At 35.5% G+C, this 19,407-nt stretch overlaps 2 protein-coding genes across 2 annotated transcripts; both read left to right on the forward strand.

The window, feature by feature from the left end:
• The first annotated feature begins 8,439 nt into the window (after positions 1 to 8,439).
• Positions 8,440 to 10,604, forward strand: LOC140748218 (outer dynein arm-docking complex subunit 4). Its single transcript, XM_073080983.1, has 3 exons — positions 8,440 to 9,048; positions 9,284 to 9,544; positions 9,901 to 10,604. The coding sequence occupies exons 1-3, from the start codon at positions 8,554 to 8,556 to the stop codon at positions 10,156 to 10,158; spliced, it is 1,014 nt and encodes a 337-aa protein (XP_072937084.1). The 5' UTR covers positions 8,440 to 8,553; the 3' UTR covers positions 10,159 to 10,604.
• Positions 10,605 to 11,796: 1,192 nt separating this feature from the next.
• On the forward strand, positions 11,797 to 15,373 carry LOC140748386 (uncharacterized). Its single transcript, XM_073081247.1, has 5 exons — positions 11,797 to 11,931; positions 12,341 to 12,400; positions 13,304 to 13,402; positions 14,703 to 14,936; positions 15,212 to 15,373. Exons 1-5 carry the CDS (start codon positions 11,875 to 11,877, stop codon positions 15,287 to 15,289), a joined length of 528 nt encoding a protein of 175 aa, XP_072937348.1. The 5' UTR covers positions 11,797 to 11,874; the 3' UTR covers positions 15,290 to 15,373.
• Positions 15,374 to 19,407: the final 4,034 nt, after the last annotated feature.

The raw sequence follows: 19,407 nt of genomic DNA on the forward strand, positions 1-19,407 counted from the left end.
GGCTGCTGCCCCAACACTACTGCAGGTGTCATGTATGTAGGTTGGGGCTAGAGTGTCCACGCATGTAACATCCCACACCAGGGCGCGACCCAATTTCCACGGCACAAGAGTCGCACCATCAGGTCTCTTGCCGTCGTCTCTGCACAAACCACTCGGTTCTAATGAGGCTGGAACGGAGACGGTGACAAGAGCTCTGCGGATTAAGTCGTTTAATGTGCCGTGTCTATATAAACGGCCAGCGCTCCTGGCGCAGGACAGACCATGTCGGCCTTTCTTATCCACGCTTCGGCCACATGGGCAATGATGAGGTTCGCAAATCTTGGCACCAAGCCGGAGACCCACTGAAATTCTCAGTGTCGAATCATCCAGAATGGTGCCAAGATTTCGGGAGGGAAGTGCGTGCAACCAGTGGCCTGAGTCTTCTCCGGAAACAGCCAAAAGTCTTGCTCGCTCCGTATCGTCTGCACAATGTTCAAGGAGACAGGCAAACGTGGATGAAATACCTGGCAAGTCCCAAGCTTTTTGTTGAGAAACATCATCCACGGGAATACTTTCCAAAGGAAATGCGACCCCCCAAGCCTCCACGGCCTCACCCAAGCTCGCCACCCGAACATCAGCTAGGCTTATGTTTAAAATTTCGCTGATGAGGGATAACGAGCTGTGAGTGGAAGCCAAAAAAGCCGGCAGGGCCACACTTGCTGTGGATCGTATTCCTAACCCTCCAAATTTAATTGGAAGGCAAGCCTGTCGCCAAGATCCATCATCTAAATTCAAATTTAAAATTTTCGTGACGCACTGTTTTAAAGCATTATCTATAAAATTTGTAACTGAAGGGAATTTCCAAACAGGACAACAACGGAGCAAGTAAAGAAATTTGGGTGTAAAAAGGCAGAGGCGAAGAATGTAGATAGCCAAGTGAGGTTTTATTTCAAAAAGACGTCCGGATGATTTGTTAAAAAGTTCTAATTTAGAATTTATTACAGACGTTACTGCATCCGATAAAAATGCATTTCTCAAAGGTTATAATTCAATTAATCATTAGTTTAGGTATTGAATGTTGTCTCAGTAGCATGTTTGTTGCGGCCAAATTAAATTAAATATACGATTAGTGTTTTAATGGTACAGCTTTTAAGTTACTGTACTTCGTTGTTCGTAGGTTTTGCTTTATAATTGATGCCAAAATTATTAGGAGTAGGTCTACATTAAGAATAAGATTTTTTTTTTGGAAAGAAATCTCGTAATTTCTAATATTATTATGCACTTTCATAAAATTATCTTCGCACCTCTACTATAACGTTTTGCAAATTATATAACGTAAGTACTTAGCTATTTACTAATTAACTTTGTGTATCGATTGGTATTGTTAGACAAATTCTATGTGATAATTATTTCTGTATGTAATACAGTAGAATAGTACTATTTTGTCTATGTACCTATTGAAATATTTGATGTCTGAATAAAGTTTTAAATGTGAATCTTGTTTTATTTCACAAGTATTTAACCAATAAAACTACTAGTAGGTAAGTATTTGTATTAAGTATAAAATTTCCTTTATTATATGGACATAATTTTAAGTATCTTCAAGTTATTATCAATCCATTACCGTCCCACTGTTAGGCACGGGTCTCCTCTCATAATGAGAAGGATTAGGCCATAGTCCACCGCGCTGGCCAAGTGCGTATTGGTAGACTTCACATACCTTTGACATAATTTTTTTTTATAAATCTCTCAGGTATGCAGGTTTCCTCACGATGTTTTCCTTCGCCGTTTAGCAAGTGATAATTAATTTCTAATACGTACATAACTTCGAAAAATTAGAGGTGCGTGCCTGGGATTTGAACCTCGGATCCCTCGATCGAGAGGCCGAGTTTCTTAACCACTAGGCTATCACTGCTATCTTCAAGTGCCTATGTCAAACTTGCAAGGGCTTTGTGGGAAGGAATTTTATGGGTTTCGCGAAGTGAGCCTTAAAAAGATACCTTTGTTAAAGTTAAGTTTAAAAAGAAAAACAAGATACATAATGTCCTCAATTCCTATTAAAACTTGAGTAATGAACCGAAAATTAGGTTTTCAAATTAAACCATAATGATCGGGTACCTTCGAATATTTCATCGCTCATAATAGCCCCGCGACAGTTATTAGGGAGTCTCCCCGATCCCTAATACATTAATTATTGTTATGTCAACATTGCGTGCATCGGATTGGAGATTAAAGCTAATTTAATTGATCTACACGTTACACTACTGTCGCCTTTAGACTTATTAGGGGTAAGGATCATTTTGTTTTATAGCAAAGCAAAAGTTTACCATGAAACGATTGCAGTACGTACGACAGCAAAACTGATGGTTTTTGTGACATAATTGTATTTTTTATAGACAATTTTTCACGATACATTATAATATTTTTAATACAATAATAGTATTTGCCTACTAAAGTTTGAGATAGTTTTATTTAAAAAAGGTTTTAAACATCCCCAAAAAAGGTACAGGCGATCACAACTAAATCCATAAGAACATACATAAATCGTAGCTCTCTTTCTGATGTAATTGCGTAAAAATACCACTCCTAATCCTATACTAGGAATTTCTGTTATGATTTCCGTACCGAAACACACATAAACAAGTACCTAGAATAAGAGTTCTATTTAGAATATGTATTATGAAATGTATTTACATTTCATTCTTTTGTCGAGGGGTCGAGAGGGTCGAGAGGGTCGAAAGGTCTACGCCGTAGGGGCCCAACCCTCTACAGCATAGAAGATTTTGAACCTGAAAAAATACGCGATAGAAGCTGGGGACGATGTTACCATGTAAATCGCAGTTACAAAAACAATTAACCCGGGAAATAAAACTTTGGCGGAACCCAAATGACCGTAATTGCAAACAATATCGTCACGTAACTTTATATTGGAAAAGTGCGTGACATTATTCATTAGAAGAACAAAGCAAGTGACGTAGTCGTAACGTAGCGAAAGTAAACGAAACTGTAATTCACGAGTTTTTATGAATACTTAATTAAATTTTTAAACTCTGTTATTTGCATTTTGTCTTCAACAAAATCATATTTTCGATCAAAACTACATTTAAATACCAATTCGCTATCTATGTATCTAATATTTCTATTAGTACATAAATAAACTGAAAACATTTGCTACATAAGGATTAAATAAGTACAGACCTATTAAGTTAAAAAAATACCAAACTGCTTAATATATTTATGAATTAAAATTAAACAAATGGTAATATATTTTGGTAATGTAATACATCGCAAATATGGTTTTACAGAAAAAATATCTCATTGTCCCTATTTGTTAAATTCCACTATTTGATTTTGAAAAGTAAATTCATATTAAGAATCTTCGAAAAGCGAGAATTCTTTATGAGTCTCTACCCCACGCGATATTAAGCAACCCTTTGGTAACCCGACCTCATCCACTAGTTGCTTGAATCAGTCTGAAATTAACCCTCATCGGGGCGCATCCTATTTTAGTGTAATCAGTTACGGCTGTAAAAATATTAAGTGGAGTGATTGCTTAAAAATTAAAAGTTGTTAAACTTGTAAGTGAGTTCATAGTAATTTGTAAACAAAGGATTGTTTAAATTGCAAGTAAGTAAATTTGTACGTAATAAATGAGGACTATGAATTAACGAAATAATTGAATAACTTTGGTAGTTTTCAATTTTATCTACATTATTCGCAAAGGTTCTTATAATACTAATATTTTTTTTATTACTGACTAATCAAATACCTATCTTTATTGTAATTGACTTAACGTAAAGAATTAACGTAATTATGCATATTATTTACTTTTTAGGATCATTAAAATCGTAAATAGCATTGTAATAAAGTAGCACTAGTACTTCGCAATCACCGTTCGATAATGCTAAAATGGTAATGTACAACGTAAGTAGGCACTACCTGCGGACTACTTCTGTCTACGGATACGTATCTCCAAATCTTTCGTGATCGTTATCTTCAGTAAAGCCATCTGATATTGCTTTTGTATGAACGCTCGTGGATATGGACGGAGGTCGTAAACTGGTTTATCGCCAAAATATGACCGATAATTTCATTATTTTTGTGGTCGTAAGTCACGGTAGGGCATCGCGTGCTCTCCCGCGGCATTTCGTCAAACACATCACTCACCCCGTATCTGATGCTATATTCAATCATCGTTATTATGATTTAGAAGGCTCTAACATTAACCCGTATACTTAGTAAGTAAACTGCTACTACTTCTACAAAAATACAATACACGGCTTTCTTGTCCCTCTCATTGTCCGAAATTATTCATGTCATTAACATCTTCTCTGCAATACGTACCGGTAATGTAATGTACTGTAACTGTACTGTAATGTGGAACCGAATTTTACAGAGTAAGGGAAATTACGAAAATTAGTTTAATTATTCGTCCATTCTTCACTTCATTACTTACTTTGATATTTTTAATTACATTAATGATTCAAGAGTATTAGGTTAAAAACACAGACCTGTGTTTGTTTTGTACCCAAAGGTCTGTGGTTAAAATTTTTGTGTTGTTTACAATTTAGTACGTAACTAAATCGTACATAACTTTTGTCTTTAATAGTTGTCGAAAAAATATAATATTGTCCAGGTGATTAGCTACATTAGTATTAATTACTTTATCTGAACAGCACACAATTTCTGTTCAAGCTACATGGGGTGTAGGAATAATATACCTAAATCATTTTATCATTTCACACAAGTACCTCGGGTTATAACTATTACTACTCAATAAATATAAACACATACAGTATAAGTCTATAAGGATTAATTAGATAAGGTAACATGTAATTTAATGTATCTAATGTACAGTGCGTAAAATTTACACCTTTGTTCGCCATATAAATCCATAGTAGATTTTATATGTATGTAGATAGGTATTACCTACTGAGTCCACATAACATGTACTTATATACCTTCACATGGATAGTGGATGAGGTGTAGTTGTTTAGAGCGTGATAAATTGATTGGTAATTGTTGACTTCCTCCTACAAAGGTCGTGGTTACAAAAGCGATTATACGCGTATACATAGGGTACACTTTACGCAACTTGGCTCCCAACATATAAATAAACTCTAACAAAATAACTCAGCTATTAAGTAGATACTTAAGTAACCTATCTTCTTTTTGTTTACGAGGGGGAAACCTTAAAAAAAAACCCGGTGCCGTAGGAGCGACGCAGGGTTATGTGGGATTCTTACCGCACTAAAACACTCCCGGTAACCGTCCTCGGTGCTGTGTAGAATCCGGGATCTCCAAAGGAATGCATCCGAAGTCCTCTTAGCATGATACCCCGCCCGGGCTCCGCCCAGATGTCCATGAAGCTCACCACTCCTTCGTTCTTCCCGGGGTCGCTAGCCGGGCGGTTAGAGCTCCCAATTTTGCCGCCCGAAACCCCGAAAGCTCCCTTTTAGTCACCTCTTACGACAGGCAGAAGATACCGTAGCCCTATTCTGGTCCCGAAACTACCGGGACAGATACTTAAGTACGTAATTATTATTTTTTTCTAAACTACAGTTTTAGTAATATTCTTATTCAAACTAAGTATTGCAGAATATATAAAGAAAACATACAAGTTCTTTTTTTATATTAAAGTGTAATAATAACAAGCATAAAATTTAGGCATAATTCCAAACCTCAAAACATGAAAAATGTAGTTCTCTATTTCTACTTGAAACACGGAATCCTAAATATTATAAGAAACTTTTTCACTGAAGGCATTTCTTCGGTTATTGGACAAGTCTACCTAATCCGAACTTGTCGAGCAATGCACCAAGTTTTCTGCATTATGATAAAAAATATGCAGGCATTTTTCATAGCAGAATCGGTTGGTTGCATGAATAATTTGGACGATAATGAGCTTGTACCGATGCCGAGCCACGACCGCCTGACGATCGACCCTGATATTATTTTTTATGACCTAACTTTACTAATTTAATCTTTAATGCTTAGATATCTAAAATCATGAATAAAGTAAGTAATATTTGGTAGAACTGCTACACCGCCTACACCTATTTTTGCAATGTTAAGCGCTGTTGTTTTGTAGTTTAAAGGGTGTGGTAAAGGAGAGAAACTTATTACTACTAAGTCTTCAGGATTAGCAACGCATGGATGGTTGATGTATGGACTCCCAATTCTATCTGGGGTTAAAAAAACGCCCATGAGCAGCAGTAGCTACTAACCACGGACTGCATGTTCGTTTGTTATTTCTTTCTAATAAAAATACAACTCGCTTTTGCAAACCGTTAAATTTTGATGTATACCTGTAGTTAGACTATGTTTTATTTTTTACAGTTAAAATTTATCAACTTGCGTGTCATATTTTATGTATTTTAACGAATAAGTAGCAAAGACGAATGTAAGTATCTTATTTAAAATAAATTTCTGATCATAGCATAAGATATAAAAGCGTTGACAAGTTACCGAGATTGTATTATGATAAAGGCCAAAACGAAAATTGAGATTCCTCACGGAAACCGCTTCGCTCTAATAGCGTAGTTAAAATTATCAGATCATAAGTACAAATGGAGGGCAAAAATAGAGAGATTTATGGCAATGTTTGAAACAAAAATACAAAGAATACGCGTCATGTTAAGCGGCATTAATTAGAAGCCAGTTTAGCGTCGATATTAATATTGAATAGGGAATGCTAAAAAATCTTCACAATAATAATACACTAACATCGTTTTAGCTTACTAAAACTATACGAGACCTAATTTTAAACAAAATGTAAATATAGCAAATCTGATATATCTATTCATACGTTGACAACCACAAGTTTGATTAAAATCAAGTTTTGTATGTAACCACGCACTACGCGTACTAAATAAACAAAAATATATTGTAGCATATGTAGGTAATATATCCATTCTTACATTGAAAATCGCAAGTGTGTTTTAGAAATAACATTTTAAGTATGTAACTAAGCATTATCTGCACACTAAATAAACTAAACTATATTGGTTGGTGCTGTCTACATATTTTGATTCTAAGTTGCAATAGGACCTTGCTTCTGCGATTACACCATCTATCACGAGCCTCGGTTTGGCAAGGAACGGTACCAAATATTTACCAAATCCATCACTAAATGGAATGAATACGAAAATTCGCATTCTACCTGAATTGGATTGCCATGAATCAAATTTATTTGAACCGTAATCGTTGCTCTTGGGTTTTTATAGCTGTTTTACATAAGCTTTCAATATACAGAATTGATGACGAAAAATGTGTCTACTTAAAATAAAATATGTATGGCTTAGGATATCATGTAAATGGTTTTCGAGGAAAACGATTAAAAGGTTGTGGTTATAGGTAGGTATAACATCTATATTATTCTTAGTTATATTTTCATGTTATAACATAATAACTATATTAAAATTATATTTAAAGACATGTAGGTACCAAACCAATCAGATAATAATATTATATAACGAGTATAAACTTAAAACATTTTACTAACAGTAGTGTTTCAGTTAGCTCTATGATCCTAAGATCGATTTCAGATAGGAATTCAATTCCATTAGAATTGACTACAAATTTTATCGGTTACAATCATCATTTAAAATCAGCAATTTGTATGTGATTTTCCTACTTATATAACTTTACAACATACAACTGCAGAGGTCTCCATGCAAAAATAGGTACCATGGGTCGTGGCAAGGAACAGGACCCACCGACCAGCAATCCAGGGGAGGCGAAGAAACACCGGGACGAAGCCTCAGGCCACATCAAGAACGGCAACTATGACAGAGCACTGGTTTCTCTTGTTAAGGTACGTTAAATTCTATTCTCTATGCTGAGTTATACACATATTATGATGCATAAATTTTTTGACAAAAACAAATTTTCATAGTGAGTCAGAAAGTTGCAACTAAAAAATCCTTCATATAAAAAAAAATCTAGAGTATTTTTGTAAAACACATATTTATTTCTTTTATAAAAAAGACATAAGTAAGTAACTTACTATTTACGTAAAAAATAAATAAATATGTCTTGTAAGTATTTATACATAAAAATTGACGCTTTCTTCATTACGTAGCGATCAATTAAATTGTATATTTCAAGTAACTACCTTAATATTTCCTTAATATAACCATCAACATTTTTTATGTTTTTTGCTTGCTATATTTCGGTCGGATTTTGTTGTGAAATGTTTATTAGGGTAACTATTTTAATTTAACATATTCTGATAATCTGAAATGACCGCTGAATTTGATTTAAATATTTACCCTAAATATTATCCTGTATGTTTATTTAATAAGTTTTAAAAGGATCGGTGTCGGGGAAACTTAAAGAATTTGAATTTTACCACCATACAAAATTATCATAACATAAAGTGGAAGCGTGTGCTCCTTTAGCACTTCCGTTAAGTACTAGTGTGAGCGGGGTAGTAAGAGGGTGCGAAAACATATCCAGTCTCCATGACGACCACAGCCAGGGCGTCAATATCGGCGCCACTTCACACACCTCACATGTTACATAACAATACGGCATTTGCCAACTGCTCCTAAGTAAATTGTAACAAAAATCATGGACAGCGACGAGGAAACCGCTAAGGCTCAAGTGAGATCCATCCTCGGTATCACAAAAGATGCTGAGTTCCTTCAAAGCTTCGTCAGAGTAGGCGTTGGGGACGATGACGACGAGCTACCGGTCCCGAAGGCCACCTTTAGCAAGCGCCTTCCACCATCAGCAGAAAAAGGCAATGAGTCATTCACAGAGGAAGACAAGCTCTCAGCGACGGGAAGAAAGGAATCCGTTAAGCCGCAGAAGAAGAGGTTCAGACGAAAGCAGAAAAGAGAAAAACGCCGACGAGAAGAAGAACTCTACACAGACAAGGACCGAGCGGCAGCTGTAGTGATGGGCTCCAAAGATATAAAACTATCTCTGAATATGAAAGACAAGGCAGAGATGAGCAACGCTCTGCAAATACCAGCTGAAGCAGATGCTGGGACACTCCTGGCGCTGGCACGCGCTGAAATGATGAGGGAACGGTACCGAACAGCTCTGACCTTTGTCGATAAGGTATGCTTCCGTAATATCTTCCAGCATTCTTAATAACCACTTGTTCTTTTAAATGTGTTAAATAATACATATTTTATAAAATGAATGGTCAGACTGTTCTCCACCATTGTGCATTAAATACGCTCCAAGCCAACCCTGTATTTGAAAAAGGGTTGCAATGTTGCCATGTGAGCTAATAATAGGAGCAATCTTTGCGCATGTCTTTTTTCTTGAAGTTTCACTTATTTGCTTGCAGGCCATCGAGTTGGCACCAGAGGAGAAGGCCGCCTACGTCGCGCGTAGCAGGTGCTACTTGCTGCTTGGAGAGCCCCGGTCAGCTCTAGCAGACGCCGAGACAGCCCTCAAGTTGGACCCTAAGCACGCGAAGGCTCTGCTTTCAAAGGCTGAAGCGTTATATTACTGTGGAGAGTTTGAGCTCAGTTTGGTCCATTATCATCGAGGTCTGCGCGCCCGGCCTGATCTGAGTGAATTTAGACTTGGCGTACAAAAAGCACAGGTAGGTAATACGTGCATATATGTATTTATGCCTATTTGAATATATAACATTTAAATGTCTGTCTGTATAGTAAAAATATTTGTGAAGATCATATATTATGCATATCTGGGGAACGATAGTTATAAACTCATATCTTTGTGGCCGTCTCATGTTCGAGAGAAAATTTTAGGGAAAGCAAATTAAATGAATTAGTTGTAGGGATTCACTTAATAACAATAATTAGGTGAAGTGATGTGAAGGCTCTATGTAGGTAGGTCTTCGATCACTACTCGTAAGTTCCTATTAGTGATCGGAGAGGTAGGTACTCGGATATCATTGAAAAATATTTTTAACTTTTTGTATTCTTTGATTAACAGGAAGCTATCGAAAACACCATCGGATCTGTAAAACAAGTAAAGAAAAGCGTAAAGAGATCGTCATCGAAGTCATCCAAACCTGTCTTAGGCCAGCTGATGTCTGATAAGTTATATCTTGAGAATCTTCTCAAAAACCCGGACCTGGCGATAGCTGACAAGAAGAACGACGTGGTCACCAAGCAAGCTGAGGAAGCTATTAGGTTCTTGGAGAATAGAGAAGAATTTTGGCGCCAGCAACAAACAGCGAAGCGAAATTAGTGCTACGAAGTAATTTGCAACATACGATGTTTTGGTCTTCTATTTACCAAACAATTTATTTGTAATTTAGGAGTTTAATCATTTAAAGAAATATTATGCAATTAGTGTAGTGCAGTACCTATCTAATTATGATAATAATTTAAACTGCTTGTTATCATATAGTTACTACTTAGTCCTCCTAATATGATTATAATAAACAAAAATATATTAAGTACCTATATAGAATAATAAGCAAATATAACATATACCTATAGGTGCATACCGTGTGGAGGTCAATAAAATTATTTTTCGATCTAATGTAGGTATTAATTATCGCCAAACGGCCATTTCCTACGTTTACAATCCTATATTATGTTTGTATGTATGAATGCTCTTTATGTCTCTTTTAGCTAACGATATTATAAGTATATGAGTGTTATATAACTTATTTCAATAAAATATGTAATTCACAATGGCGTGGTTTTGTTTATTTATCTCGCTCACACACTATAATTATATCACTTTGCTCTTTGGGTGTTCTCTCTAAAGCCCTCCTACCCACCCATTAGGAGGGCAGTAGAAGTTCCTTTCACGGTCACTTATATACACACGCATCTAATCGAAGTCACTATGGCAACATCCTCTTTCTCTTTGGAGGATGTATACAGTGTGAAACAGAGGATTTCTATGACATAGATAAAAGTTAAACAAGCTTCTATGCAATCGCCTTATCGGTTCTGGGTAGCTTTCAAAGATGTAGACTTATCGTAGAATGTCTACAGCTGTACGGCTACGTCGTAGTATTATCTGAAAACACCCATTCATGCGTGTTAATCAGTCTATACTTTTTTTTTTTTTTATCCTATAACCTAACGATTAGGCAGACGTGCTACCTGATGGAAAGTAGTCAACGCCGCCTATGGACATTTGCAACACCAGAGGAGTCGCCAATGCATCGCCGGCTTTGTATGAGCTCTTTTTGCACCTTTTTGCACCTTTTTTGAAGAACTTATTATTATTATACTTAGATGAATATAGGTACATGTTAAGTATTATATTCAACTGTATACATAAGGTCTCTATCAAGGTTACTGAGCAATTTCACGGACGCTGTGTTGAATGCAAGTGTAAATTGTATGATTTAAAATATACCTAATATCACCTACTAGTTTTTACCAGCGGCTTTCTTCTCACAAAATATAAGTTGTTTATCAAAAAAAAAAAAACAGAATGTATGTATTGCGTTTTAGTTACAACAGTTATAACAGTATGAAAGTTTTATTTTAGTAATGACTATTAACACGGGAAGTGCTCCTAGATCATCAAAAACTAAAAGTACAATTTAGAAATTAAGTAAATAAGTAGATCACACTGAATATTATTTGTATAAATCGGAATACCAATATATATTCCAATATCTTTTGGCGTGCGTCTACGACTGTGTCCAGAATTATCTCAACCTACCTTAAAACTACCAAAATCCAAATTAGCCTGTCCATACTAGTTCGTACCAGACAAACTGACGGACATAATATTAAAATGTACGTACACTAGATACATATTTATAATATTATAATGGGAGCGACTGTTGGAAGTCACCGGATATGTTGTCTTTGTTACGTGAAGTCCGTATAAATGTGTTGATGGCGATTGAAATATCATAGTGTGAAATAATATTTCTACAGAACAACAAGTTTATATGAGCGAAAGTAAAAAGAAGACGAAAGAAAATAGAAGATGGATGAAAAGAAATTTGCGATAGCGCTTACAGTGCTTTTGTTTTGGACAACAACTGTAAGTTAAAAGCATTTTGCACCTATTGTTCAAAGTATAATTTAATCTACACGTATTTAACGTTAATTATAACAAAACAATATTCAAGATAATTGATTATACAGGCTTTACTTTGCGGAAATCCATGCTATTAAGTTAAGACTAAAACCGTTTTAGAACGAAACACGTGTGGTGGTATGTATGGTGTTGCATATTTTTAATTTTTTGCATCTGCATGCATACTTTGTGGGAGGGAGGGTGGTACATGGTTTAAAATATATACCATCATACATATTTGTATCGGATTGTTGCGAAGTAGTTTTAATCTTAACTTAATAATATTCAATATGATGGCAAATAGCACTAAATGATAATTAATACTTAATACACATTATAAATACATTTTAATGTAATATTTCAATTATTTTAGGTCTACGGAGATGACGATGATGAAGCAATAATGGCTTGTGTGGAGCTTATGAAACCCGCGGTACGTTCTAATTATTAACACGCTTTTATTAGCTTGGTTGTATGTAGGTATGTATGTATGTACGTAACAGTAACGGAATCTTTGAACCCGATTTAACCCTATCCACTTTGAACATTCAGTTTAATTCAAAATTTTGAAGAAATATCAAAAACCGATGACAATACACGATTTTAATAATTTTGTACCATTGTCCTTATCAACATCCTCAGGATTTACGATTTTCGAGGCGAGAGAAAGCGCCTTAGGGACAGTTCAGGCAAAGTTACTAAATTGATTTTTAGTTTTGACAAATAATAATGTTACTTCCCTATAACTCAAATGTACTGAAACATATCTATAATGGCATCTTTTAGAATGATTTTTAGGATTCCGTACTCAAAGGGTAAAACGAAACCCTCCGCTGTCTGTTCGTGAGTAACAGGGCTTTATCTCTTAAACCGTAATAGATAGTCACTTGATTTTTTTACAGACGATGCATAATGATGGTCGCTATAACAACAAATACCAAAAATTAATAAAATAAATATAGTTCAAAAAACTAAAAAACACGCTTTTATGATAAACTCAACTAAAAAGTAGAAAATAATTTTCAATCTAAGAATCAATTAAGGAACAGTAAATAGTATAATTGTGGAAAAAGTGTGGGGTGCTTTTCAAAACTTGATAAGTGGAGCTTTTTTTACTTTTAGTTGAGTTTATCATAAAAGCGTGTTTTTTAGTTTTTAGAACTATATTTTTTATAAATATGCAGAGTTCATTTTTAATGTACAAAATAAATATCAACGATGGAACTATGGATACCTACTAGTAACGGATGGTATTTTCGGTTTCCATTAGGTTCTGTTGTAAAGGTATAAGACCTCTAGAAATAAGACCTATCATAAACTTAATTCATGTTCTCAGTATGCAGATGAGATGTGCTGTGAAAGCATGAAGAGCATTGACAAGTTTGACGACGACATGAAGGAATGTAAAACAAAAGGATCCTCAGAAGGATCTACGGTAAATTGTACTTTTTTTTTGTTGACGAGGGGGAATCCTTCAAAACGTACCCGACGCTATGGGAATGACGCCGGGCCCGTCGCTATGTGGGATTTTTACCGCACTAAATTTTTACCCCCCCCGGTAGCCGTCCACAGCGTTTGGTGGAGAACTCAGGGATCTCCAACGGAACACAACCGGAGTCCTCCTAACGCGATGCCCTTCTATCGGGCTCTGCCCTGGGGGGAGCTATTTACGCTCCTCTCACATCCCCTGGTGATTACAGCGATATGCGACCACACAAACCGCTGTCCTTCCCGGGGTCGCTTGCTGGACGGTTTGAGCTCCTGCTCTTGCCCCCCCCGGACGGTAAATTGTACCTACTTAGTTTTCTATCTAATACATGTTATACGGTATATATCTCGAAGCAATACGCATTATTATAATTTAACTATGACTGGCTTTAACACTGAAAGAAAACACTGTGAAGTAAACTAAGAAACGAAAGAATTCTTCAAAAAAATGTTTTCAAATGTGCGTGAAGTCTACCAATTCGCACTTAGCTTGGCTTAGCGTAGACTAGCGATGGCTAGCCTAAGAGCTTCTCTTACCCGTGCCCAGCATTTGGATACTAATTGATATCACGTTGACAGGACCCATATAAATTCTATTCAAATCAAATCATTTATTTGCAAGAACATAGTATTTTACGAGGATCTTAAATTTATAACAAGTACCTTATGTTCTACCACATTGAACGTGCAAAATTTATGTATCTTGTTCATTATTACACGGCAAAGTCAAATATAATATGTCATACAGGAATAGTGCGTATTGCCTTAGGTATTTTACATAGATTAGTAGTATTTAATTAAATAATATAGAAACTTTGCAGAAGATACTTTCTTTAAATATATTTGTTTTGCCGGACACAGCTTTTAATTCATAATTTAGTCGGGGTCGTGTGTGATACCTAAAAAGTTTCGGGTTGCTTTTTATAAATATTGCGCATTCTAAAATGTATAGACATGGCACAGTTAGTATGTGTAACATTTCAAAATGTGGCTTATTCATAGGTACTATAAAAGTCGTAAGATAGCTACCAACCACCACACTTGTTTACTTTAAAAATGTTAAGCGCTGCTGTTATGTTAAGAAAAGTACCTATAGTTAGGGATTTTTTTATACCCACTTTAATTATTGATTAATAAATAGTCCCCAAGACTAGTAACGCAGCTATTACCTACTAACAGTGATGTTACATTGATTACTTTACGACTGTTATTAATTACCACAAAAAATATATAACTTAACATTTTAGTGTGCAGATTTTGAATGCTTCTTGAACAAGCAAGGTATCATGGACGGCAGCAAGATAATCGATGACAAAGCTAAATCATTTTTGGACGGAATCGCTAAAGAGTATCCTAAAGAGAAGAATATTATAGAGGTCCTGAAGGACGAATGCCTCGACGGGCAGTACGATCAGTACCCACCCGAAGACGGCTGCATAGCTCTCAAGTTCTATGTCTGTATTTACACTAACGTTATGGTGGTAAGTAATTATGTACAAACAGTTATAAAATTAGAAGTTTTAACAGTTTTATTAACAAAAATAAAGAATATCAATATAGACATATTCGAGGATATGAACTTTTTAATCTATGTACGTCTCATTCTTTGATAAGCTGTACAACCGAAAGCTTCGGATATTTTAACATACAAGGTGTTGTAGGAGGTGACATATTAAAAAAAATCTCTTAATAATTCTCTACTTCTCTTTTATGAGCACTACCACGAAATTTAGTTTCTATGAACTTTATTTTTCAGGAATGTAATTCTTGGAAAGACACAAAAGTCTGCAAAGAAGCAGCTGACTTCGCCAAGAAATGCAAGGAAGCGAAGTGAAAGTCTATTTTACAGTTGTGTACCATAGATAAAAAATCATAAGGCAAGGAACATGACAGATCAAAATTAAAAGCATAACAAGCATATCCCGCTTTTCATTTCTCTTTGAGAACTAATCTATTGTAACTGGCAAGTTGAGGAGCTGTATTTTTTATCTGTGAGCGGTGAGGCATAGCGGTGAGGAGAGGCGCGGTGCGCTTTTGAATTTGATGTTTTGTTGTTTTCTTATATTCTCTTACAGTGTAAAACAAAAGGAAGTAATAAAGAACTTTGTCTGGATTAATAATTGTTTATATTATATTCAGAAGTGGTATAAAGTGCTCACAATGAAGAGAGTAAAGATATAAAAAGGATATTATGCCAGATGAGAGAAAATAAATTATTCCAACTAATGACGGAACATTAAAGTCGTAATTTGTAAGCACCATTATTGATGATGGTGATGATGAGGATGATCGTAGATGATGATGGCGATGATGATGGCAATTTATGAGAAGTACCGGCTGATGAGAAATAGAAGGCCCAGTAGGTGAAGTCGTACCTGAGTAAATGCTTTCGGCGCAATTTATAACATGCTTCAAGTGGGACTCTGTAAGTCATTTTTCTGATAAAATGAGCAGCAAGAGGAGCAGCATTCATTAACCAGATAAGTATGACGTGTGTTAACAGCTGTTAATACACTTGGGGTAAGGCTTTGATATGCTGGTGAGAAGTTTTATTTTACATTGAATAAGGGAGCTGACTGCTTGCATACGATAATTATTATTAATTAGTAGCTTACGAATTTTGAAGTAGAATGCAGCAGGCGTTACATTGGAGGTTCTTCTGAGGTTACAGATGTCCGGCCTACGGTGACTAACTTCTATAAGCTAACTTGTCAGTCTTATCTAGATTTGTTATGACAAAAATAGTTGTGTTACTACATGTGTGTACTATGTGTGTTGTGTACTGATGTATGCCTTGAATTGTTTACTTACACAAGTTTAATAGTCTTTTTTATAAGATGTTAGTTGCAGTATTTAAAATAAAACTTGTTGTTAACAATTAATGATGCTTGTTGTAATGTTATAAAGCCCAGGTCGCTAACTAATATTATGAGGATGGGCAACTGTGAAAGTCTTTTATACTGTAGTTGTGTTTATTTCTCTACAGGAGCTTCATACACGGACGTGTGACTTGTAACAGTTATAACATATCAAGATGACCATGATGTGGAGTATAGTCAGACGCTTAAGACTTGTGTTATACCGTTGGCAACAAAGACTGGGTTGTAGAAGAGGAAATGGAAGTAGTGATGGTGCTGTTGGTAGCACTCTTTGAGCGGTTCCTGAACAACACCACATTATGCATGTTTAACGCAAGTTAAGTTTTCTAGAATTTTGTATGGATCTGGTAAATAATCTTCTTTATGATGTATGAGCGTGGAGCAGCAGCATATTCTCTATTAATTTAGAAATTTGAGAGAGACATGATACATTACTGAGACATCTCCAACAAAATATTATAATTCAATCTGAGGTTAAAGGTTAAAGAGACAGTCATAGGTACTTAATATGACTACTTACATTTTGAGTTTTAAGAAATTATTATTTTACACAAATAACTTCATTAATATTATAGAGTGCGAAGTCAGAGACATAAGTAGTGGTAGCCTATTGGTTTGAGATTCGGGTTCTCAATCTGTTATGAGGTGTGAGGTTCAATCCCAGATACAGACCTTTGACTTTTTAAACTTATGGGCGTTTTAGAGTTTATTTGCCTTCTATTAACAGTTAAGGAGTAAATTAAATTGATACTACATATAAAGGACCCTTGAGATTATTAGTTTTACACATATACAAGTGTACTTTATGGTCGCTCACTGAGAATAAATCATAGTGTTAGAGTTATAGTGGTTAAGTATTATTGTGTGCCTAATGCAGGGTAAGCTTTTTAATAATTGAGGAGTACCGGTTAAGCATTTATGTTATGAGTAGCGCTTATTCAACATTATTGATATAAACTTTTCTGATTGAGCATGGTGGGTTACAGTTGCAGGAGAGCTTGATTACTAAAGAGGAGAGCTAGATTACTAGAGAGGAGAGCTAGATTACTAAAGTCATAATGGTTTAATAGGAAAATATTGTTTGTGGACTATTGTACTGTTTCGTTATGGATATAAGTCAACCAATTTGTTTCTGTGTTATTCGATGTGACTTTTCACCTATTTTGCCACCCACAAAAAGGAAATGTCTTTGTGTGTTCTTAATATTCCTAAGTATGAATGTAGGCTATGAACATAGAAAGTTCTACAGTGGATACCTCCTATAAGTACGCTCACAATTAATTTAGAGAAATGTCTAAAGGAAATATTTATGAACAATTTGATAATTATATCGAGTACACGAATGCAGCGAGTAGTGGTACTTCAAATAATAAACTCTGTTATTTAGCTTATAGCTCTTTCGTTCCATGATTGCTGGTTAAGTGTTAGTGGTTGAGTTAGGCTGGTTAAATATAGCGAGAGAATATTGACGAGATATAGAAATAACTGTGTCACGAGTACCTAAACGATATTATTATTTTATTAATTTTGGAATTAAACAGATTTGTACAGGTATTAGATATCAGAGCTAAATAACTTAAGTTATCTCTGTTGGTATTCTGCATGAACAAGAGGAACTGTTGGTCTATTGAGAAGCACACCATTCTCGATCCTCGTTTCCGTAAATGCGGTGGTGAGATGAGCTGAGTGAGATGAGTATTGTTAGTGCGAAAATGTGATGAGACGCTGAAGTAGTGTTAGTTGTCATATAAAGAAAATATCCTTGTTGCTGCAAACCCTATGTTACTTATCAGAGTTGTAAACATAAGATGAGCCATTATAGCCGACATCGTATGAAATATTTTAATTTATTTGGGGTGTTCAATGAACCATATTTAATCTTATAGATTTTGATGGATTCGGTTTAAGTTTTAAAAAGTATTTTGTTAATTCATTGAAGAAAGCAAATTTAATTTAGTTTTCTTGTGGTGGGAATTCTAATACACATAGTCTAAAATAGCATTTTTGTAGTCAAGATACCCTTATAGTAGCCAGATAAGGAACACACTTGCTCTCTGAGATTTCTTATTACAGATATCTTTGGCAAATAAAGATTGGGGTGTCGCCTGCCAGATGAAGTGATGCGCTGGGAGTCGAGTAGAGAATCGATGTGAACAACCTTAACTCAAGCAGGTAGCGCCCTGAGGAGAGTCCTGAGTGGTTGAAAAGTGAATTAATACGGACTAAAGAAAGACGGAGAATAAGATACTTCACTCGAGTACGAATGAGAGGTCAGAACGCGTCGGAGAAGAGGATACTGACATGCTTGAAAAGTTTTTGTGGCCAAGGACAGTGGAGCCTAGATTGAGTGGTACCTATGCACACTGGGTAGAGAAATAATTTGCGTGGTCAAAGGCTATTTGAAAATATGTAATTCATCAGAAGTAGATCTATCATATGGAAATGGATGGAACTATTACCAGAGCAAAGAGATGAGAAGTAGTAACAGAGGTGAGGTGAGGTGAGGTGAGGCGTCAATTGCGGCGCAATTGTTCCAGGATGGCCGACTGTAACTGGCAAGTTGAGGAGCTGTATTTTTTATCTGTGAGCGGTGAGGCATAGCGGTGAGGAGAGGCGCGGTGCGCTTTTGAATTTGATGTTTTGTTGTTTTCTTATATTCTCTTACAGTGTAAAACAAAAGGAAGTAATAAAGAACTTTGTCTGGATTAATAATTGTTTATATTATACTATGTTTGTGAAATAACATTTTTCAGAATATTAAAATTGTAACTAAGTTAATTGTCATTTAGATTCGGCTTTCTTGCCAAATCTTAGTAATATAATTAGGTCTATGCGAATAGTAGATTTAATGCCAAGAAATCTGTATAGAATACGACAAAAAAAATCAAAGTACCGTTTTTTTATAGTACAAACAGCCAGTGATCACGCAGTCCATCTGATAATAATTAACCGCTCCAGTCTCCACCCATTAATCTCAGATAGGACATAAATGAGTTTCTATCTCAAGACTCTCAAGACTAAGTTGAAATGCCTCACATAAGTATGTGAGGCATTTCACTTGTATTATCACACC

This window comes from Epargyreus clarus, unplaced genomic scaffold (assembly GCF_041222505.1).
Source record: "Epargyreus clarus isolate Ecla_fem2 unplaced genomic scaffold, WU_Ecla_fem_2.2 ptg000015l, whole genome shotgun sequence".
Lineage (NCBI taxonomy): Eukaryota > Metazoa > Arthropoda > Insecta > Lepidoptera > Hesperiidae > Epargyreus > Epargyreus clarus.